The sequence below is a fragment of the Anomaloglossus baeobatrachus genome, chromosome 7 (assembly GCF_048569485.1).
Source record: "Anomaloglossus baeobatrachus isolate aAnoBae1 chromosome 7, aAnoBae1.hap1, whole genome shotgun sequence".
In the NCBI taxonomy this organism is placed as follows: Eukaryota; Metazoa; Chordata; class Amphibia; order Anura; family Aromobatidae; genus Anomaloglossus; species Anomaloglossus baeobatrachus.
In genome coordinates this window covers 261466443-261490594 of record NC_134359.1, presented here as the reverse complement: position 1 = coordinate 261490594, position 24152 = coordinate 261466443, and the positions used below count along the sequence as shown (strand labels likewise).

The 24152-nt window shown below is 47.8% G+C and overlaps 1 protein-coding gene across 1 annotated transcript in view; it reads left to right on the top strand.

Annotated features, from left to right (window-relative positions):
- Nucleotides 1–7304, top strand: part of IL4R (interleukin 4 receptor) — a 51933-nt gene extending 44629 nt beyond the window's left edge. The window contains exons 10-11 of the mRNA XM_075318101.1: nt 1319–1365; nt 1451–7304. Coding sequence (XP_075174216.1) covers nt 1319–1365; nt 1451–2993 — 1590 coding nt within the window. The 3' untranslated portion in view covers nt 2994–7304. The remainder of the gene's footprint in view (nt 1–1318; nt 1366–1450) is intronic.
- The last annotated feature ends 16848 nt before the right edge of the window (nt 7305–24152 follow it).

Genomic DNA, 24152 nt, shown 5'->3' with positions numbered 1-24152 from the left:
AAAAACCTGCTTACATTAAAGTCAATGGAGCTGGGAACAGATCTGTTATTAAAGACTCCTGTTATGGACAGAGAGAGAGACAAACAGAGAGACCCACACACACAGAAAGAGACACATAGAAAGAGACATGCATAAAGAGATACACAGAAAGAGACACACACACAGAGACACACACACACAGAGACACACACACACACAGAGACACACACACAGAAAAAGACACACAGAAAGAGACACACACAGAGACACACACACACAGAAAAAGACACAGAAAGAGACACACACACACAGAAAAAGACATAGACAGAAAGGCACACACACACACACACACACACACACACACCCAAAGACAAAACAAACACAGAGAAAGAGACACACATGAACAGAAAAAGACACAGAGACAAACACACAGAAAGAAACCCACAGAGAAAGAGACACACATAAAGAGATACACAAAGAGACACACACAGAGACACACACAGAAACAGATACATACACAGAAAGAGACACACACACACACATAGAAAGACACACACCAAAAGACAAACACACAGAAAGAGACACACATGAACAGAAAAAGACACAGAGACAAACACACAGAGAGAAACCCACAGAGAAAGAGACACACATAAAGAGATACACAAAGAGACACACACAGAGACACACACAGAAACAGATACATACACAGAAAGAGACACACACACACACACACACAGAAAGACACACACCAAAAGACAAACACACAGAAAGAGACACACATGAACAGAAAAAGACAAACATAGAAAGAGACACACACACAGAAAGAAACAGACAGACAGAAAGAGACACATACACAGAAAGAGGGAGAGAGGGAAAGAAAGGGAGAGTGGGAGAGAGACAGAGAGAAACTTAGTTACTATCCTGGGCAACACTGGGTACTACAGCTAGTATGTATATATATTGGATGAGACCTACACAAATATATTGGTATCCCTATAGGTCTGAGCATGGCCTGAACTCTGTTCAATAAGTATTCTTTAGATATTTCAATGCATCTTATGAAGACCAACAAGTAGCAGTCCATATATAACTAGAGACACCTAAAATACAAAACCAAGTACAGATCTAAATATAAAACCTATCAATTCAATCACATTATCCTCCTTTCCTAAAGAAAGAGGAGCTTCTAGTGGACTTGTATGTAAAATTCAGGGCCCTTTTGTAGGTAAGCAGTGGCCTTGAGAAAAGTACAAGACTAACATGCGAGGAGAATGATTTGTTTTATTGTACTTAATGTTGTTAAGCAAAAAATGTAAAAAAAAAATTCTGTTTTTTTTAGCAAAATAGCTTGAAACCAGTCGGAAAACCAAGTGCACGAAAATCGTGGTAAGTTCTTACTTTACATTTGGAAATCCTTTGTAATTGGTGGTTCAGTGTTCCCTTGTTTCTTACTTTTTCTTCTTCTCACCAGTGGCAATTGTTTGGCTCAACTGGTGAAAGCCCACACCATGTCCATGCAGGAATCATTCACCAAAGAACATCTGGTCAAAGACTATCAAAATCTCATGGGAAGTAGTATGAAAATAAATATTTTTGAACCCGAGAAAGTTGATATTGAATACTGCCTTCACTTGTACCCTCGAGAACTTGACAACTTATATCAGGGGGACTCACCTGAAGATAAGGAAGAAGATGTTCCTCTGATGATCACTGACTTTTCCATCAATAATATGTTTAGTGATATTCTATGTGACTCATCCATGAAGGTGGACAACTCTTTTGGGAGCTTTGGTTCTTTAGATCTAAGAGACGGTTTTCAGAAAACCGAGAGACATCTGCAACTTTCGATGGTTTCCCAAGAATCTGGATACCAAAGTTATGATTCTGATGATTCTCCAGGGGATTTAAAATCAGATAGTCCAAGTTCCTTATATCTTGACCAATCTTCTCTCAGTCAAGGTGATTTTTTGCCTTATGCTCCAGTATCCAGCATGAACGAGGGTGGCTCTCAACTAGTCAAAGAAGACGCATTCATCAATTCTGGCTATAACAGCTTTGCCAAAGCTCTGGCTGAGGTTAGATGCGATATTACGGAAGGAGACAATGTTTCACTCTTCTCTTTGGGCTCAATATTTTGTAAACCTTATTACCACCAGAATCCAAAAAGTATTCTCTATTCTAACACAAGATGTTTTCTCACTCATGATGAGAATTATTTTCGACCAACTATGACTCCAACATCTGATTATGGCGATGGGGCTCATACCACTTCTGTGTCTGAAGGCTCCGGATATCAAAGCTTTAACCAAGCCATTCAACAAGGTGAAATGCCTCAAAGTACCACTTGCCTTGTTTTCGACTCTGGGTACAAACCATTTGAAAGCCTTACCAGGATTTCTACTTGTAGCTTAGACAATATCAATGACTCGTCTGACCTTGATAATCCTAACAAAGATTCTATTCAAAACAATGAAGACCATCTTACGACTGGAATGGACATTGTTGAAGGACATCCTTGGGACAAGACTCAAAGTTCCGACTATCACTTAACAGAGTTCAACTTTTATAACAGGAAATATCCACCCTCTTCGGAAACATCGGAAAATGAACACAAGGGTTCGGTAAAGCAAACTTCAGACATTTATTATGGCATGAACAAGACCCTAAATGATGGTCTTGCCCAGGAAACCGATAAACCTTTGGCTTTGACCTTCGACATAAGGAATTTGGCAAACATGCAAGGACTTAAGACGTCATTGGAGTTAGAATTTGCTGGTTTTCCTATCACCAAACCTTTATTTCTGGAAAAGGCACCAATAACTGATGATCTCTTGGATGAAAAATGTCTTAATATCAGCAAAGATTTCCCAGTGAAATTCGAGAACATGTCCTATTTTATTCCTCTTTATCTATTAAAGTCAAGAGGATATGGCCAAATAAATAGCCATTTGCTGGTAGAGCAAAACAATATGGACGGAGAAGACAATTCATATATGAAGATAGCACTGTGGTAAAAATTTAGAAAGTATAAACTATATATATTTCTGATTGTCCATATATTTTTATACAAGAACAGATATTATAGCTGTCAGAGCAGAAGACAATGGCTTTTAAACTTTGCTTATAGGGTCTCTACCCACGGATTTTTATTATCAACTAATAATTAAGACTCAACCGTATCTACACCACTTGTCTATTCTGCTGCCATTGTCCCCAACCAGTCTCTTCCTTTTTCTGGCAGGAGACACCAGGTGACCGCTGCAGTCAATCAACCTAAAGAAAGAATGAGGATATTGTTTTTTTTCCCTAAACTAAGATGGAATGTGATGGCAGCAGCCAATCAGTGGTTGTTGTTTGGCTGCAGAGGTCACCTACTGTCCTCAACCAGAATAGAAGACCAGAAGAGGACACGGGCAGCAGAGAAGGAGAGTGGTGCTAGTCTGGATGCTGTGGTGGTTTGGTCTAGCAACTTTTTGTATCTTACTTAACAAATTGGCAGTGAAGGGGTGTGGATCAAAACGCAACATGCGGATAAATTTTGGCACAAAATATTGCCGACCATTGGTGTTGTAAGATTAAACACCAGAAATTGAAATCTTTGGCCAGTGCCGGCAAGCTATGGCAACATGGGCTTGGTGCAGGAGGGACGGGGCGTGATCAAGCCAACCCGTCAAATTCATTATATTATGCCACTAAAGTGACGTATATTTCTGGTGGCGTCACACAATGAGTATCAGATTTGCTTGATTCATTACGTTGCGATCCCCGCTCACTGAATCAGGTCAACGTACTTCAGCAAGATTGGCCTGCGATACGCCGGTCTTAATAAATCACCCCCAAACTGTCTAACAAGATGTATATCATACAGCATGAGCCACTGTGATAAATCTGCCACATCTTCAGACTGCCAGGTCTACATTTATGTATATATTAGACCCATTTAGAGCATTTGCAAAAAAATAGATATAGCAAAGTTCATTTTATATAGTTCTGTACAGGAATCTTCAGTGTGCACTATAGAAAAACTATTTTATTTATAAAGCCCATGTCCTTACATACAGTATATATGTATACAGCTGCTGTATAGTTGTATGTATTTCTAGCCTCCAGTGTGCGTACAGTCTGCCATCCGGTTGTTCCAACGTAACTGTAGGAGCATACTAGTTCTAACAGGCACCAAATGTATAGGAGTGTGACAATGTACAGTCTATGTTGATAGAGGCATAATTTTGGTGCATATGAGCAACAGACCACACAGCAGCAGCAGCGGACCACACACCAGCAGTAACGGACCACACACCAGCAGTAACGGACCACACACCAGCAGTAACAGACCACACACCAGCAGTAACAGACCACACACCTGCAGCAACGGACCACACACCAGCAGTAACGGACCACACACCAGCAGTAACGGACCACACACCAGCAATAACGGACCACACACCTGCAGCAACGGACCACACACCTGCAGCAACGGACCACACACCTGCAGCAACGGACCACACACCAGCAGTAACGGACCACACACCAGCAGTAACGGACCACACACCAGCAGCAACGGACCACACACCTGCAGCAACGGACCACACACCTGCACCAACGGACCACACACCTGCAGCAACGTACCACACACACCAGCAGTAAAGGACCATACACCAGCAGCAACGGACCACACACCAACAATAATGGACCACACACCAGCAGCAACGGACCACACACCAGCAGCAACGGACCACACACCAGCAGCAACGGACCACACACACCAGCAGCAACGGACCACACAAACCAGCAGCAACGGACCACACACACCAGCAGCAACGGACCACACACACCAGCAGTAAAGGACCACACACCAGCAGTAACGGACCACACACCAACAATAATGGACTGCACACCAACAATAATGGACCACACACCAACAGCACACAGGCCAGTAGCATAACGATCATGGTCGCAATCACACCAGGGCCTTGGAATGGAGGGGGCCTGCCGACACCAGTGCCTACTTTACATGATTGTACTTCCGAGGACGCACATCCAGCTGAAATGTATTGCTGAACAAAGACCCGTTGGGTCCCTGCACTGCAATACATACCGCGGTAAAACAGAGTCCGGCAGTTAACGCTGGCATGCCAGTGAGTGGGGGCGCATGGCAGTGATGTCATGCATCACCATAGCAGGCACACAGACATTAGCTGCTGGTCACTGTGCCTATTACAGAGGACGCTGCGCGACATGTGAAACAGGTAATGAATGTGTTTTTTTTTATGCATTAGAGGCAGAAAAAGGACCATTTATACCAAGAAGGGGTCCAGGATAAGGACATATATACCAAAAAGGTGCCAAGGGTAAGGACATATATACCAAAAAGGGCCCATAATAAGGACATATATACCAGGAAGGGGCCCAGGATAAGGATATATGTACCAGGAGTGGGCCCAGGACCCAGGATAAGGGCATACAGTATATACCAGGAGCGTGCCCAGGATAAACAAATATATACTAGGATGGGGGACATTCTCACTATGAAGGGGCTCAGGATGGGGGACATATTTACCAGGAAATTGACTAGGATGGGGGACATATATACTGGATGAGACATATTGCCCAGGATGGGAGACATATTGACAAGGATGGGGGACATATTCACCAGGAATCAGCGCAGTATGGTGGACATTATTACAGGATGGAGAATATTACTACATATTGAATTTGGGGGACAACACATGTCTTTATAGGATTTAGACAGCTACAAGGGCCTATTCATCTGACCAACATGTGGGGGGAAGCAGGTCCAAATTTTGCACTGGGACCCATTGGACTCTAGTTACAGTATGTCACGGACACAGACCGATGTTAGCCTTTGGGCAAGTGCACATGGGCAATTTTCCACAAGGACCTCAAGTTCATGTGTAATTACAGTGCCTTGCGAAAGTATTTGGCCTCCTTGAATTTTTCAACCTTTTCCCACATTTCAGGCTTCAAACATAAAGACACAAATGTTAATGTTATGGTGAAGAATCAACAACAAGTGGGACACAATTGTGAAGTTGAACGAAATGTATTGCTTATTTTAAACTTTTTTAAAAAATAGTAAAACTGAAAATTAAGGCGTGCAATATTATTCATCCCCTTTAAGTTAACAGCAGTTTTCAGCTCTTTCCACAGATTCTCGATTGGATTCAGGTCTGGACTGTGACTTGGCCATTCTAACACCTGGATACGGTTATTTGTGAACCATTCCATTGTAGATTTTGCTTTATGTTTGGGATCATTGTCTTGTTGGAAGACAAATCTCCGTCCCAGTCTCAGGTCTTTTGCAGACTCCAACAGGTTTTCTTCAAGAATGGTCCTGTATTTGGCTCCATCCATCTTCCCATCAATTTTAATCATCTTCCCTGTCCCTGCTGAAGAAAAGCAGGCCCAAACCATGATGCTGCCACCACCATGTTTGACAGTGGGGATGGTGTGTTCAGGGTGATGAGCTGTGTTGCTTTTACGCCTAACATATCGTTTGGCATTGTGCCCAAATAGTTTGGTTTTGGTTTCATCTGACCAGAGCACCTTCTTCCACATGTTTGGTGTCTCCCAGGTGGCTTGTGGCAAACGTTAAACAACACTTTTTATGGATATCTTTGAGAAATGGCTTTCTTCTTGCCACTTTTCCATAAAGGCCAGATTTGTGCAGTGTACGACTGATTGTTGTCCTATGGACAGACTCTCGCACCTCAGCTGTAGATCTCTGCAGTTCATCCAGAGTGATCATGGGCCTCTTGGCTGCATCTCTGATCAGTCTTCTCCTTGTTTGAGATGAAAGTTTGGATGGACGGCCGGGTCTTGGTAGATTTGCAGTGGTGTGATCCTCCTTCTATTTCAATATGATCGCTTGCACAGTGCTTCTTGGGATGTTTAAAGTTGTGGAAATCTTTTTGTAACCAAATCCAGCTTTAAACATCTCCACAACAGTATCACGGACCTGTCTGTTGTGTTCCTTGGTCTTCATGATGCTCTCTGCGCTATAAACAGAACACTGAGACTATCACAGAGCAGGTGCATTTATACGGAGACTTGATTACACACAGGAGGCTTATATTTATCATCATCAGTCATTTAGGACAGCATTGGATCATTAAGAGATCCTCAATGAACTTCTGGAGTGAGTTTGCTGCACTGTTAGTAAAGGGGATGAATAATATTGCACGCCCCAATTTTCAGTTATTTATTTTTATAAAAAGTTTAAAATAAGCAATAAATTTTGTTCAACGTCACAATTGTGTCCACTTGTTGATTCTTCACCAGAACATTAACATTTTTATCTTTATGTTTGAAGCCTGAAATGTGGGAAAAGGTTGAAAAATTCAAGGGGGCCGAATACTTTTGCAAGGCACTGTAAGGAGCAGTCAAAAGATACTGTATTTAAAGAAGCCCAGGGAGCTGCAAAAGTAAAAATTCACATCTGCCTTTTGCTAATATGACTGGTTCAAAGACTTCAGCACTCAGCTGAGCTTAAAGGGAACCTGTCAGGTCCAATAATGCTATTAACTTGGAGATACATGGTTGCTCTGCAGGATAATAGCATTATGAAGGTGCCCGGCCGCAGTGCTAAAAGTGCGGCATCAGGGAGAAAATTAACTTTACTTCTCTTGGAAGCTGCCGGCTTTCAGTCATGCAGGTAATTATAGTCGCCACTCACTGCATGGAGAGTAGAAGCTGTAAGCCCACCCCAGTACTGACTGACAGCCAGCTCTGCAGTGCATCAGTGCTGTGTGCAGTCACTGTACTGGCTTCGGCCACGTCTGCATGACTGAAAGCCAGTGGCTTCTGGGAGAAATAAAGTTAATTTTCTCTCGGATGCCATACATTTACTACTGCAGCCGGGTATTTTCATACCACTGAAAATTAACCCTATAGCTGCAGGTTTATAGTGTTACTGGACCTGCCAGGTTCCCTTTAACCTAATAGAGTAAGATACGCAATACTGGAAGAAATGGAGAGATCAAATTGTTGGAGCAGAAGAAGAGAATAGATGAATACTCATGTATTTGAGTGACCATAGGACCATCTCCATAGTCGCTATAATGGCTGCAGCTTCTCATTAAAAGGTATGGTAGGAAGAACAGCTCTGGAGCACAAAGAGCTGCACTAACCAGTGAAAGTCTAAGCAGACTCAGAAAAAGTCACCGATGAGCACAAGTGTACATTCAAGGCACTATAACATAAAGCTACATTAATATATCAAGTTCGTATTGATATAAATTATATATTTCTGCACAACGTCAAAGTGTATAATTTTTCAAAATATTGGTATGTTGTGTCACATGTTGCTTTTTCTGGTACTTATATACTCATGTGTCCTTCAGCAATAAAAAACTGTTGACAGTCACTAGTCTATTTATATACGGATGCTGAACGTGGTAATCTGGAGTGCGGAATCCATGGCTTCCCTCTACTAACAGCAAATTCATCATTTAAAGGGAAGCGATCATCAGGAAATAAGCGATTGTTTAAATCAGGTTTTTTGTGTTCCATGTATAGAAAAGAAATGGTATTATTTTTTTTCATATCATGATTAGTGATGGGCAAACCAAAATTGTAAAGTTCGGGGTCCGTATCGGACACCTACTGTCGGTGCACGGATCCCGAACACAGAGTTCTCAGGAAAGTCCGTTACACTGTTCGGGTTCGGCCACCTGGATAAAAATACCAAAAAAGTTAAAAGGAAGAAAAATAGAGATTAAAACAGGAGAATTTCACTTACCAAGTCTCCCGAGCGGCTGTCTAACTGCATCCAGGTCCGCTCATTAACCCTCATGCATATTCACTGCTTTCCCCGCCCACCATCTCTGACAGCGTCTGTGATTGGGTGCACTCAGACTGTTGGCGTGCTGGAGTCTGTGATTGGTTGTGGAGTGTAAAAGAAGGGAATTTTGTTACTTACCGTAAATTCCTTTTCTTCTAGCTCTTATTGGGAGACCCAGACGATTGGGGTATAGCTACTGCCCTCTGGAGGCCACACAAAGCACTACATTAAAAGTGCAAGGCCCCTCCCCCTCTGGCTATACCCCCCCCGTGGTATCACGGGTTCTCCAGTTTTAGTGCCAAAGCAAGAAGGAGGAAGCCAATAACTGGTTTAAACAAATTAACTCCGAATAACATCGGAGAACTGAAAAACCGTTCAACATGAACAACATGTGTACCCGCAAACAACAAAAAAACATCCCGAAGGACAACAGGGCGGGTGCTGGGTCTCCCAATAAGAGCTAGAAGAAAAGGAATTTACGGTAAGTAACAAAATTCCCTTCTTCTTCAGCGCTCTATTGGGAGACCCAGACGATTGGGACGTCCAAAAGCTGTCCCTGGGTGGGTAAAGAAATACCTCATGTTAGAGCTGCAAAACAGCCCTCCCCTACGGGGGTGTCACTGCCGCCTGCAGGACTCTTCTACCTAAGCTGGCATCCGCCGAAGCATAGGTATGCACCTGATAATGCTTGGTGAAAGTGTGCAGACTGGACCAGGTAGCTGCCTGGCACACCTGTTGAGCCGAAGCCTGGTGACGTAATGCCCAGGACGCACCCACGGCTCTGGTGGAGTGGGCTTTTAGCCCTGAAGGAACCGGAAGCCCCGCAGAACGGTAGGCCTCTAGAATTGGTTCTTTGATCCATCGAGCCAGGGTGGCTTTAGAAGCCTGCAACCCCTTGCGCGGACCAGCGACAAGGACGAAAAGTGCCTCGGCACGGCGTATGGGCGCCGTGCGGGAAATGTAGATTCTGAGTGCTCTCACCAGATCTAGCAAACGTAAGGCCTTTTCATACCGGTGAACCGGATGAGGGCAAAAAGAAGGCAAGGAAATATCCTGATTAAGATGAAAAGAGGATACGACCTTAGGAAGAAACTCCGGAATGGGGCGCAGCACAACCTTGTCCTGGTGGAACACCAGGAAGGGAGCCTTAGATGACAGAGCTGCCAGCTCAGACACTCGCCGAAGCGATGTGATCGCAACAAGAAACGCCACTTTCTGCGACAGCCGAGAAAAGGGAACTTCCTTCAGAGGCTCGAAGGGCGGCTTCTGAAGAGCAACTAGTACCCTGTTCAGATCCCATGGATCTAACGGTCGCTTGTACGGGGGCACAATATGACAGACCCCCTGCAGGAACGTGCGCACCTTAGGAAGACGTGCTAGACGCTTCTGAAAAAACACGGATAGTGCCGAAACTTGCCCTTTAAGGGAGCTGAGCGACAAGCCCTTTTCTAACCCCGATTGCAGGAAGGAAAGAAACTTGGGCAATGCAAATGGCCAGGGAGACACTCCCTGAGCAGAACACCAGGACAAGAAAATCTTCCACGTTCTGTGGTAGATCTTAGCCGAATTCGACTTTCTAGCTTGTCTCATTGTGGCAACGACTCCCTGAGATAATCCAGCAGATGCTAGGATCCAGGACTCAATGGCCACACAGTCAGGTTCAGGGCCGCAGAATTCTGATGGAAAAACGGCCCTTGGGACAGTAAGTCTGGTCGGTCTGGCAGTGACCACGGTCGACCGATCGTGAGATGCCACAGATCCGGATACCACGACCTTCTCGGCCAGTCTGGAGCGACGAGTATGACGCGGCTGCACTCGGATCTGATCTTGCGTAGCACTCTGGGCAAGAGCGCCAGAGGCGGAAACACGTATGGGAGCTGAAACTGCGACCAATCTTGAACCAAGGCGTCTGCCGCCAGAGCTCTTTGATCGCGCGACCTCGCCATGAATGCCGGGACCTTGTTGTTGTGCCGGGATGCCATTAGGTCGACGTCCGGCACTCCCCAGCGGCGACAGATTTCCTGAAACACGTCCGGGAGAAGGGACCATTCCCCTGCGTCCATGCCCTGGCGACTGAGGAAGTCTGCTTCCCAGTTTTCTACGCCTGGGATGTGAACCGCGGATATGGTGGATGCTCTGTCCTCCACCCACATTAGAATGCGCCGGACTTCTTGGAAGGCTTGCCGACTGCGCGTCCCTCCTTGGTGGTTGATGTATGCCACCGCTGTGGAGTTGTCCGATTGGATTCGGATCTGCTTTCCTTCCAGCCACTGTTGGAAGGCCAGTAGAGCAAGATACACTGCTCTGATCTCCAGAACATTGATCTGAAGGGTGGACTCCTGCGGAGTCCACGTCCCCTGAGCCCTGTGGTGGAGAAATACTGCTCCCCACCCTGACAGACTCGCATCTGTCGTGACTACTGCCCAGGATGGGGGCAGGAAGGATCTTCCCTGAGACAATGAGGTGGGAAGGAGCCACCATTGTAGAGAGTCTTTGGCCGTCTGGGAAAGCGAGACTTTCCTGTCCAGGGACGTTGACTTCCCGTCCCATTGGCGGAGAATGTCCCATTGAAGTGGGCGCAGATGAAACTGCGCAAAGGGAACTGCTTCCATGGCTGCCACCATCTTCCCTAGGAAATGCATGAGGCGCCGCAAGGGATGCAACTGGCCCTGCAGAAGAGATTGCACCCCTGTCTGTAGTGACCGCTGCTTGTCCAGCGGAAGCTTCACTATCGCTGCTAGAGTATGAAACTCCATGCCAAGATACGTTAGTGACTGAGTCGGTGATAGGATCGACTTTGGAAAGTTGATGATCCATCCGAAAGACTGTAGAGTCTCCAGCGTAGCATTCAGGCTGTGCTGACATGCCTCCTGAGAGGGAGCTTTGACCAATAAGTCGTCTAGGTAAGGGATCACCGAGTGTCCCTGAGAGTGCAAGACTGCTACCACCGCCGCCATGACCTTGGTGAAGACCCGTGGGGCTGTCGCCAGACCAAATGGAAGAGCTACGAACTGAAAATGGTCGTCTCCTATCACAAAACGTAGAAAACGTTGATGTTCTGTAGCAATTGGCACGTGGAGATAAGCATCTTTGATGTCTATTGAGGCAAGGAAGTCTCCTCTGGACATTGAGGCAATGACAGAGCGGAGGGTTTCCATCCGGAACCTCCTGGCGTGCACATGTTTGTTGAGCCGTTTTAGGTCCAGAACAGGACGGAACGAGCCGTCCTTTTTTGGAACCACAAAGAGATTGGAGTAAAACCCTTGCCCTTGTTCCTGAGGAGGGACTGGGATCACCACTCCTTCCGCTCTTAGGGAGCCCACCGCCTGCAGCAGAGCATCTGCTCGGTCTGGACGTGGGGAGGTTCTGAAGAACCGAGCTGGAGGACGAGAATTGAACTCGATTCTGTACCCGCGAGACAAAATGTCCGTCACCCACCGGTCTTTGACCTGTGACATCCAAATGCCGGAAAAGCGGGAGAGCCTGCCCCCGACCGGCGATGCGGAGGGGGGGGGCTGGAAGTCATGAGGTAGCCGCTTTGGAAGCGGTACCTCCATTTGCTTTCTTGGGGCGTGTGTGATTCCGCCACGAATCTGAGTTTCTTTGCGTCCTCTGAATCCCTTTGGACGAGGTAAATGGTGTCTTGCCCGAACCTCGAAAGGACTGAAACCTCTGCTGCCACTTTTTCTGCTGAGGTTTGGTTGTTCTGGGTTGTGGTAAAGAGGAGTCTTTACCCTTGGACTGCTTAATGATGTCAGCCAATGGCTCGCCAAACAGTCTATCTCTAGACAAAGGCAAACTGGTTAAACATTTTTTGGAACCAGCATCTGCTTTCCAGTCCTTTAACCACAAGGCTCTGCGCAAAACTACCGAATTGGCGGACGCCATTGAGGTGCGACTGGTAGATTCTAGGACCGCATTGATAGCGTAAGACGCAAACGCCGACATCTGCGTGGTAAGGTGCGCCACTTGCGGCACTGCTGGATGCATGATAGCATCCACTTTTGCTAAGCCAGCTGAAATAGCCTGGAGTGCCCATACGGCTGCGAATGCCGGAGCAAACGACGCGCCGATAGCTTCATAGACAGATTTTAACCAAAGGTCCATCTGTCTGTCATTGGCATCTTTAAGTGAAGCGCCATCCTCCACTGCAACTATGGATCTAGCTGCAAGTTTGGAAATCGGGGGGTCTACCTTTGGACACTGTGTCCAGCGCTTGACCACCTCAGGGGGGAAAGGGAAACGCGTATCTTTAGATCGTTTAGAGAAACGCCTTTCTGGGTGAGCGTCGTGCTTCTGGATTGATTCTCTGAAGTCAGAGTGATCTAACAAAGCACTCAATTTACGCTTGGGATAAAGGAAACGAAACTTTTCCTGCTCCGCAGCCGCCTCTTCTGCTGAAGGGGCTGGGGGAGAAATATCCAACAGCCTATTGATGGCTGAGATAAGGTCGTTTACCATGGCATCCCCATCCGGGGTATCCAGGTTGAGAGGGGTTCCAGGAGTGGATTCCTGATCACTCTCATCAGACACATCACAGGGAGACTGATTGCGCTGAGACCCTGAGCAGTGTGAAGACGTCGAGGGTCTTTCCCAGCGAGCTCGCTTAGGGTGGCTGGGGCCATCATCTGAGTCATAATCCTCGGCCTGTGAAGCCGGGGACCCCCCTGTGGGCTGGATACATTCCAAGTAAGGGGGACCTGAGGACAGAGGCCTCGCCGTGCCCAGAGACTGAGCCCCATGCATAGATTGCAAGGTTTCAAGGATTTTTGCCATAGATACAGACATATTATCTGCAAAAACTGCAAAGTCCGTCCCTGTCACCGGGGCAGAACTTACAAGCGTCTCAGCCTGTGTCACTACCTCTCCTGACTCCGGCTGGCGAAGCAGCACCGGGTCGGAGCATTGCACACAATGGGGGTCATCGGAGCCTGCTGGTAGATTAGCCCCACATGCAGCACACGCAGTATACACAGCCCTTTTTGCCTTGGCCGCCTTGCGTTTTGAGGATGACATGTTGCTGCTTCCACAGAGCGATCTGGGATATGCAGCCAGAAGCGCACCTCACAGTGCAAGAAATACAATATCTATATATCTCCAGTACACTGATACACAGTGAGGCACTAGAGGGACCAGCACAGAAAAATCGCTTACCGCCCGCTTAAAAAGCGGGTGTGTGGTCGCCAGATAGCCCCTAGTCCAGGTCTCCCAGAGCCTTGCGTCCTTCCTCCAGCCAGGCATGCATGTAATGGCTGCCGGCGTCTCGAGAGAGGAAGGGGGGCGGGCCCTGGGCGTTCCTGGCCAAGAGCGGGAAGCCTGCTTCCCTCTGTGCCAAGTGAGAGGGCTGGAGCATGTAAATCAGGCTCCAGCCCTCGTCGCTGCTAGCGAACAGCGTCTCTCCCCTACCCTGAATGACAGGGTGGGGGCGGGAACGAAACGGAGCTGCCGGCGTCCTAGGCCCAAAAAGCCGGGGACTAAATTTATAACCGCCGCCGCCGTAAAAGCGCGGACGGCGGATCCCCGGCGCACCACAAGTCACAGCAGCGCCGCCCGGTCCAGAGGGGGTCGGCGCTGCGTTCCCAAACACAAACAATCCCCCAGTAATCTGTAGGGACACAAACTCCACGTTGCGGTCCCCGGCGCACTACAACACCCAGCCAGCCCGGAGTGTGTCTGTGCCTGCCGGGGACACAGAGTACCTGTATGATGCAGGGCCTGTCCCTGATCGTACTCCTGCTCCGTCTCCATCAGGTTCTAATGGGTCTGTGGATGGAGCCCGGCATCAGAGCTGAGAGGCCGGCAGGATCCCACTTCCACAGAGCCCTACCAGGGGATGTGGAAGGAAAACAGCATGTCAGGCTCCAGCCCTGTACCAGCAATAGGTACCTCAACCTTACAACACCATCCAGGGGTGAGAAGGGAGCATGCTGGGGACACTATATGTGTCCTCTTTTCTTCCATCCGAAACAGTCAGCAGCTACTGCTGACTAAAATCTGTGGAGCTATGCATGGAATGTCTGACCTCCTTCGCACACAAAGCTAAAACTGGAGAACCCGTGATACCACGGGGGGGGTATAGCCAGAGGGGGAGGGGCCTTGCACTTTTAATGTAGTGCTTTGTGTGGCCTCCAGAGGGCAGTAGCTATACCCCAATCGTCTGGGTCTCCCAATAGAGCGCTGAAGAAATACATAATTGGACAAAATGGCGCAGGGTCCCCCGTATTTTAATACCCAGCGCAGATAAAGCAGACAGTTACAGGCTGCAGCCCCTAGATGTCCGCATTATCTTGGTTGTGTATCAACATACAAGGGATCCTGTGCGGCTTTTTTTTTTTAAAAAAAATTATTTACTGTATTTTTCGCATTATAAGACGCACTCTTGTTCCCTCAAATTTTTGGGGAAAGTAGGTCCGTCTTCTAATCCGAATATACGGATTATATACCGCAGGGCCCAGGGGAGGTGGGGGCAGCTCTGGAGCGGTGCTGGCAGCTGAGGCAGGCTGGTGGAGGCTGCAGGAGGCAGCGGGAGATCTAATGCTCCCGCTCATATAATATGCATTGCCACTGTCCATCACCGTGGTGCTAAAACCGCACCGCAGTGATGGGCTGGGGAAGCGGCGCATATTATATGTGCCTGTGCTCCCTTTTAATGGCACATGCCCCCCCCCCGTGTTAGATATGGCCATGCTGCTGCCCATAGTAAAATAAAAAAAACTACTTACCTCCTACAGCGTGTCTCCCTGCTGCCGCTGTGATCAGGCACGCAGAGATGATGTCACTCTGCTGTGCCGATCACATGACCGGCCCCAAGAACCAGGAAGTTCTCAGCAGCTCAGCAGCATGGAGGGAGACACCGGGAGGACAGCGCTGGAGAAGGTAAGTAAAGAGTTTTTTATTTTATTATGGGCAGCAGCATGGGGGCCATATCAAACACAGGGGGACGTGTGCCATCCATAGGGGGCCATGGGCAGCATAGGGGGACGTGTGCCATCCAAAGGAGACCTGTGCCAGCTGTAGGGGATGTGTGCCATCAATGGGAGACGTGTGCCAGCACAAGGGAGCTATATTCAATATAAGGGCGCCATATCCAGATTAAAGGGGCTAATTTTAGGATGGGGGGGCTATGAAGGACATATACCCTACATGATTTGTTAGACGGACACTGGCATTATAAGACGGACCCCATTTAACATTAAAAAAACATTTTTTCTCTTTTCCTTCACCAAATTTGGGGTGCGTCTTAATGCGAAAAATACGGTAAATAAAAAAAAAGTGGTGAAAGTAAAGATACACTGCAGGATCAGTTTTTATACATGGGCTGAGGTGTAATGTACTGCAGGATGGGCCTCGTATAGGGGGCTGAGAGCCGTAATATACTGCATGATGGGACTGTACTGTATAAAGGGGGCTGAGTGAAGTTATATACTATAGAATAGGACTGTATATAGATAGTCTGAAAGAAGAGAAATTGCAGGATGGGGATATATATGTAGAGCTGGGAGACAGGAGTGATATACTGCAGGACAGAGCTGTATACAGGGTGCTGAAAAGACTGATGTACTGCAGGATGGGGCGGTGCATAGAAGTGTGACGTACTGCAGGATGGGGCTGTATGGAGGGTGCTTAGAGGAGTGATATACCACAGGATGGGGCTGTGCACAGGGAAATGAAAAGAGTAATGTACCACGGGATGGGGCTGTGCATAGAAGGGTGATTTACTGCAAGATGGGGCTGTATAGACGGTGCTTCGAGGAATGATATACTGTATAGGAGGGTGCTTAGAGGAGTGATATACTGTAGCATGGAGCTGTGTGCAGGGAAATATGAAAGGAGTGATGTACTGCAGGATGGAGCTGTATACAGGAAAATGAAAGGAGTGATGTACTGCAGGATGGAGCTGTATACAGGAAAATCAAAGGAGTGATGTACTGCAGGATGGAGCTGTATACAGGAAAATCAAAGGAGTGATGTACTGCAGGATGGAGCTGTATACAGGAAAATGAAAGGAGTGATGTACTGCAGGATGGAGCTCTGTTTAGGGGCTAAGAAAAGTGATATACTAAAAGATGGGGCTAAAAAGGATTATATAACTACTCTGACCTGAATGTTTAAAAATGTATAAGTCCAATAGCCTCATCACTAATAATAATATATGCAGTTTGTATTGTGAAAGCTTTTGACAGATTTGTCTTCTTTCTGGTCAGCTAGCAGTAGCAAGTAAGAGACAAAAAATGCTGCTGCCAGGTTCAGGCTATAAGGCTCTGACTACTATAAAGATTAAGAAATTACACCCCACAGTAGTCTGACCCTATCCTCAGTAAGAAAAAAAAAAGCAAAGGTGACATTAAGTATCTAGAAACAGAGACAGAAGAGCATCTAATAAAAGCCAAAAGTCTCTAGTCCAGGACTGATCATCAGCAGCCAGAAATATGAACAAGTTCAAGAAACTGTTGCAACACAAATTATCACCACTAGGTGGCAACACAAGTATAGTAACATCACCTACTGTAGCATAGGATGTAGATGACCGATGAAAATATGGCATATATTATGTTCAAAAAATGATATAGCAATATGATTCCCACCATTGGTACGATTACAGCGATACCAAACATGTCCAGTTTTTTTTCTTATTATTTCAGTGGTGAAAAAAAAATAAAAATCTAAAGTTTGTAAAAAAAAAAAAACAAAAAAAAAAACCCAAACTTTTCATTGTGTTGCCATTTTCTGAGACTGGTAACTTTTCTTTTCTGGACGAAGGTGCTGTGCGAGGGCTTATTTTATTGCGGAGCAAAACAATGTTTTTATTGCTACCATTTTGGGATATACATGAAGTTTTGATCGCTTGTTACAGCATTTTCTGGGGTATTGTCGCCACCCAAAAAAGGGCTAAAAAGGTGTAAAACGTCTAACAAGGGAGAACGTGTGTATTCACCAGATCTGGGCAAAGTGCGGCCCACATATGGCCTTATGGCAGTTAGAGTCTGGCCCACAAACCCAGACAGCCGAAGGGCTGAAAACAGTGGCCTCCACCTGCTACCTGCTTTCTGAGGATGTGGGTCGTGGTGAATAGATTGTTTACTTTCCTCCTAAATCAATCAGCGTGTGAGACAGAAGACATGATGAGGTCTGTGAGGAAAATCCTGGGATATGAAGAGGAATTATGATTTCCAGTCATAATCGCTCTCATCACTCCATGGCAGTGCCCCCTCCCTTCTTGTTCTCAGATGTCCAACATCTGGGAAGGTGTCACATCCTAGCAACACATCCCATGGCCATCTCCTGTGATATGGAGATTAGATGATCTGGGAACAGTGGACACAGGATGACTCCCTGCCGTGACCCTGTAGTAGGGGCTGCTATCTACTTAGCAAGCTTGGAAGTACCCAGACAGAACGACTCCAGTAAAATATGGTTAATATCTCGTGAGCCATATTTCCGATAAATATGGCAACCATAAAAATGGTGTTTCCGCATGCGGACGATGCTGGCACACCCTTTTTATGGGAGTTCGACCTGGGGAAATACCCCAGGCGTGATATCAGCCAATGGGGAACTAATAGACAAGTCATGAGTCCTCTCGTTCTGCAGCTAAATTCATAACTGTCACAATGAGAGCGTTGGCGTCCGCCTACGACGCTCCCAGGCAAAGTTATGGCCCATATTCCCTGTTGTGGATATTGTCCATAACTCCAGCCAGGGGTGGAGCAGTGCTCCCTCTGAGGTCACAAAGGTAGGAGGGGACCTGGATTTGCCCAGGTTGATAACCCCAATTTGGCCATTTTCCAGTGTTCTTTTGCTCGGGGGTCTGGTCAGGGAAGACCTGTGAGGGAGATCCTGGAAACCTGGTCCACGGCGCCCCCCTGTGGCCAGACGCACAAGGTAACTGCTCGAACTGTGTATGCCTGTTTGCAAACCATGCTTTAATTGTAACTGTACTCTGACCTATGCACTGTATATATTCTGTAGATTCCGTAATGTATATATTGTAGTTCTAGTGTGGCTTAGGCCGATTAAATTATATAATTAATCTTGGGCTGTTCTGTTATCTCGATCTTGAATCCCACGTCCGTGTGTTCGGCTAATAGTTACCGTAAATCGGTTGGTGGCAGCGAGTTTGTGCCAAGGATTATTGTGGGGAGGCCAGTGAGATTCGGGGAGATTTTATATATTCCGCTCGCGGAGGTCGGGGGAATATATACCCTGCTCTCACCGGGGACCGTTCAATAATCGGCATAAGTAGTATAGCGGCCTTCTTGCTCATTGTCGGGCAATTCCATAATTGGCCTGACTATAAGAGGGGCGCTAGAGAGCGCGTCACGTGCTCTGTCTGTCGGTCGGGAGGTATAAAGGAGGGGTGACTCCTGCTTGTTACCCCCCGATCGTGACATTGGTGGCCAGCACGGGGGAGTTCTGAGTGACCCTCCCTGGTGGTTCGTGACAAGGTCACATCAGTATGTATGGAGAGTCAGAGCACCGGAGAACAGAAGCAAAGTATTATGTGTATGGAATGTGTGCCGATATATAGGAGACTATGTGGGAGCTCAAGCTGTATATAGGGGATTAACACTGTATATAACAGACTATGTGGGGCTCATACTGTATCTGTATATAGAGAGGCTGTGTGTGGGCTCATACTGTATATACGGGACTGAAAGTATGTGTGCTCATACTGTATATACGGGACTGAATGTATGTGTGCTCATACTGTATATAGGAGGCTATGTGTGGCCTCATACTATATATAGGGGCACTGTGTGTGGCCTCATACTATATATAGGGGGACTGTGTGTGGCCTCATACTATAAATAGTGGGACTGTGTGTCGCCTCATACTATATATAGGTAGCTATGTGGGGAACCATACTGTATATAGTGGAGTGTGTGGTCTCATACTGTGTATAAAGAAGACACTGTGATCACATACTGTATATAGGTGGACTGTGTGGTCTCATAGTATATAGGGGCTGAGTGTGGGCTCATTCTGTATATAGGAGGCTACAGTGCCTTATGAAATTATTCCGCCCCTCGAATTTTTCAACCTTTTCCCACATTTCAGGCTTCAAACAAAGATACAAATGTTAATGTTACGGTGCAGAATCAACAACAAGTGGACACAATTCTGAAGTTGAACGAAATGTATTGCTTATTTTAAACTTTTATAAAAAATAAACAGAAGCTAAAGTCACTTGGGGTATGTGTCTATCAGTTTTGCACATCGAGAGACTGAAATTCTTGCCCATTCTTCCTTTGTAAACAGCTGGAGCTGAGTGAGGTTGGGTGGAGAGCGTTTGTGAACAGCAGTTTTCAGCTCTTTCTACAGATTCTCGATTGGGTTCAGGTCTGGACTGTGACTTGGCCATTCTAACACCTGGATACGTTTATTTGTGAACCATTCCATTGTAGAGTTTGCTTTATGTTTTGGATCATTGTCTTGTTGGAAGACAAATCTCCATCCCAGTCTCAGGTCTTTTGCAGACTCCAACAGGTTTTCTTCAAGAATGGTCCTGTATTTGGCTCCATCCATTTTAACCATCTTCCCTGTCCCTGCTGAAGAAAAGCAGGCCCAAAGCATGATGCTGCCACCACCATGTTTGACAGTGGGGATGGTGTGTTCAGGGTGATGAGCTGTGTTGCTTTTACGCCTAACATATCATTTGTCATTGTGCCCAAAAGAAGGGAATTTTGTTTACTTACCGTAAATTCCTTTTCTTCTAGCTCCTATTGGGAGACCCAGACAATTGGGTGTATAACTTCTGCCTCCGGAGGCCACACAAAGTATTACACTTTAAAAAGTGTAACCCCTCCCCTCTGCCTATACACCCTCCCGTGGATCACGGGCTCCTCAGTTTTGGTGCAAAAGCAGGAAGGAGAGAACTTATAAATTGGTCTAGGGTAAATGCAATCCGAAGGATGTTCGGAGAACTGCAAACCATGAACCAAAAGAACAATTCAACATGAACAACATGTGTACACAAAAAAACAACCAGCCCAAAGGGTACAGGGGCGGGTGCTGGGTCTCCCAATAGGAGCTAGAAGAAAAGGAATTTACGGTAAGTAAACAAAATTCCCTTCTTCTTTGTCGCTCCATTGGGAGACCCAGACAATTGGGACGTCCAAGAGCAGTCCCTGGGTGGGTAAAAGAATACCTCGATAAAAAGAGCCAAAAACGGCCCCCTCTTACAGGTGGGCAACCGCCGCCTGAAGGACTCGCCTACCTAGACTGGCGTCTGCCGAAGCATAGGTATGCACTTGATAGTGTTTCGTGAAAGTGTGCAGACTAGACCACGTAGCTGCCTGACACACCTGCTGAGCCGTAGCCCGGTGCCGCAATGCCCAGGACGCACCCACGGCTCTGGTAGAATGGGCTTTCAGCCCTGAAGGAAGCGGAAGCCCAGAAGAACGGTAGGCTTCGAGAATCGGTTCCTTGATCCACCGAGCCAAGGTTGTCTTGGAAGCCTGCGAGCCCTTATGTTGGCCAGCGACAAGGACAAAGAGGCATCTGAACGACGCAGGGGCGCCGTGCGAGACACGTAGAGCCGGAGTGCTCTCACAAGATCCAAAGAGTGCAAATCCCTTTCACACTGGTGAATTGGATTAGGGCAAAATGAAGGTAAGGAGATATCCTGATTGAGATGAAAAGGGGATACCACCTTAGGGAGAAATTCCGGGACCGGACGCAGAACCACCTTATCCTGGTGAAACACCAGGAAGGGGGCTTTGCATGACAGCGCTGCTAGCTCAGACACTCTCCGAAGTGATGTGACTGCCACTAGGAAGGCCACCTTCTGCGAAAGACGTGATAAAGAGACATCCCGCAGCGGCTCGAAAGGTGGTTTCTGAAGAGCCATTAGCACCCTGTTAAGATCCCAGGGTTCCAGCGGACGCTTTTAAGGTGGGACTATGTGGCAAACTCCCTGCAGGAACGTGCGGACCTGCGGAAACCTGGCTAGACGCTTTTGAAAAAACACGGAGAGCGCAGATACTTGGCCCTTGAGAGAGCCCAGTGACAAACCCTTGTCCATTCCGGATTGAAGGAATGAAAGAAAGGTGGGTAAGGCAAACGGCCATGGAATAAAACCGTTATTAGCGCACCAGGATAGGAAGATTTGCCAAGACCTATAATAGATCTTGGCGGACGTAGGCTTCCTGGCCTGTCTCATGGTGGCAATGACATCCTGAGATAACCCTGAAGACGCTAGGAGCCAGGACTCAATGGCCACACAGTCAGGTTGAGGGCCACAGAATTCAGATGGAAAAACGGGCCTTGTGACAGCAAGTCTGGGCGGTCTGGAAGCGCCCACGGTTGACCCACCGTGAGATGCCACAGATCCGGGTACCACGACCGCCTCGGCCAGTCTGGAGCGACGAGAATGGCGCGACGGCAGTCGGACCTGATCTTGCGTAACACTCTGGGCAGCATCGCCAGAGGAGGAAACACATAAGGCAGTCGAAACTGCGACCAATCCTGAACTAACGCGTCCGCCGCCAGAGCTCTGTGATCCTGAGACCGTGCCATGAATGCCGGGACTTTGTTGTTGTGCCGTGACGCCATGAGATCGACGTCCGGCGTTCCCCAGCGGCAACAGATCTCTCGAAACACGTCTGGGTGCAGAGACCATTCCCCCGCGTCCATGCCCTGACGACTGAGAAAATCTGCTTCCCAGTTTTCTACGCCCGGGATGTGAACTGCGGAGATGGTGGAGGCTGTGGCTTCCACCCACTGCAGAATCCGTCGGACTTCCTGGAAGGCTTGACGACTGCGAGTGCCGCCTTGGTGGTTGATGTATGCGACGGCAGTGGCGTTGTCCGACTGGATACGGATCTGCCTGCCCTCCAGCCACCGATGAAAAGGCAATAGGGCTAGATACACTGCCCTTATCTCCAGAATATTGATCTGAAGGGATGACTCTATCGGAGTCCAGGTTCCCTGAGCCCTGTGGTGGAGAAAAACCGCTCCCCACCCTGACAGGCTCGCGTCCGTGGTGACCACAGCCCAGGTTGGGGGTAGGAAGGATTTTCCCTGCGACAGAGAATTGGGAAGGAGCCACCACTGAAGGGACGTCTTGGTTGCAAGGGAAAGAGAGACGTTCCTGTCGAGGGAAGCCGAACTCCTGTCCCATTTGCGGAGAATGTCCCATTGGAGTGGCCGAAGATGGAATTGCGCGAACGGGACTGCCTCTATAGATGCCACCATCTTCCCCAGGAAGTGCATGAGGCGCCTTAAGGGGTGTGACTGACTCCGAAGAAGGGATTGCACCCCTGCCTGCAGAGAAAGCTGTTTGTCGCTCGGAAGCTTGACTAACGCTTGCTGGGTATGAAACTCCATCCCAAGGTACGTCAGGGATTGGGTCGGTATCAACTTGGATTTCGGGAAGTTGATGATCCACCCGAACCGCTGGAGAGTCGCCAGAGCGACAGATAGACTTTGTTGACACGCCACCCGAGACGGGGCCCTGACTAGGAGATCGTCCAAGTATGGAATCACCGAGTGGCCCTGAGAATGCAGGACCGCCACAACGGATGCCATGACTTTGGTGAAAACCCGTGGGGCTGTCGCCAAGCCGAAAGGCAATGCCACGAACTGGAGATGTTCGTCCCCGATGGCGAAACGCAGGAAACGTTGATGCTCGGGTGCGATCGGTACATGGAGATAAGCATCTTTGATGTCGATCGATGCTAGGAAGTCTCCTTGTGACATTGAGGCGATGACCGAGCGGAGGGATTCCATCCGGAACCGTCTGGTTCTCACATGTCTGTTGAGTAGCTTGAGGTCCAGAACGGGACGGAATGACCCGTCCTTTTTTGGCACCACGAACAAGTTGGAGTAAAATCCGCGACCACGTTCCTGAAGGGGAACGGGGATCACAACTCCTTCCATCTTTAGAGCGGCTACTGCCTGAAAAAGTGCGTTGGCCTGAGCGGGGGGCGGAGAGGTTCTGAAGAAGCGAGCCGCAGGACGAGAGCTGAACTCTATCCTGTAACCATGAGACAGAATGTCTCTCACCCATCGGTCTTGAACATGTGGCCACCAGGCGTCGCCAAAGCGGGAGAGCCTGCCACCGACCGAGGATGCGGTCAGGGGAGGCCGAGAGTCATGAGGAAGCCACCTTGGAGGCAGTGCCTCCTGCGGCCTTTTGTGGGCGAGACTTGGATCGCCACGCATAGGAGTTCCTCTGGCCTTTCTCCGGCCTGTTGGACGAAGAGGATTGGGACTTGGCGGAGGGACGAAAGGACCGAAATCTCGATTGAACCTTTCTCTGTTGAGGTCTCTTAGGTTTGGCCTGGGGTAAGGAGGAATCCTTTCCTTTGGATTCCTTAATAATCTCATCCAATCGTTCGCCAAACAAACGGTCGCCAGAAAACGGCAA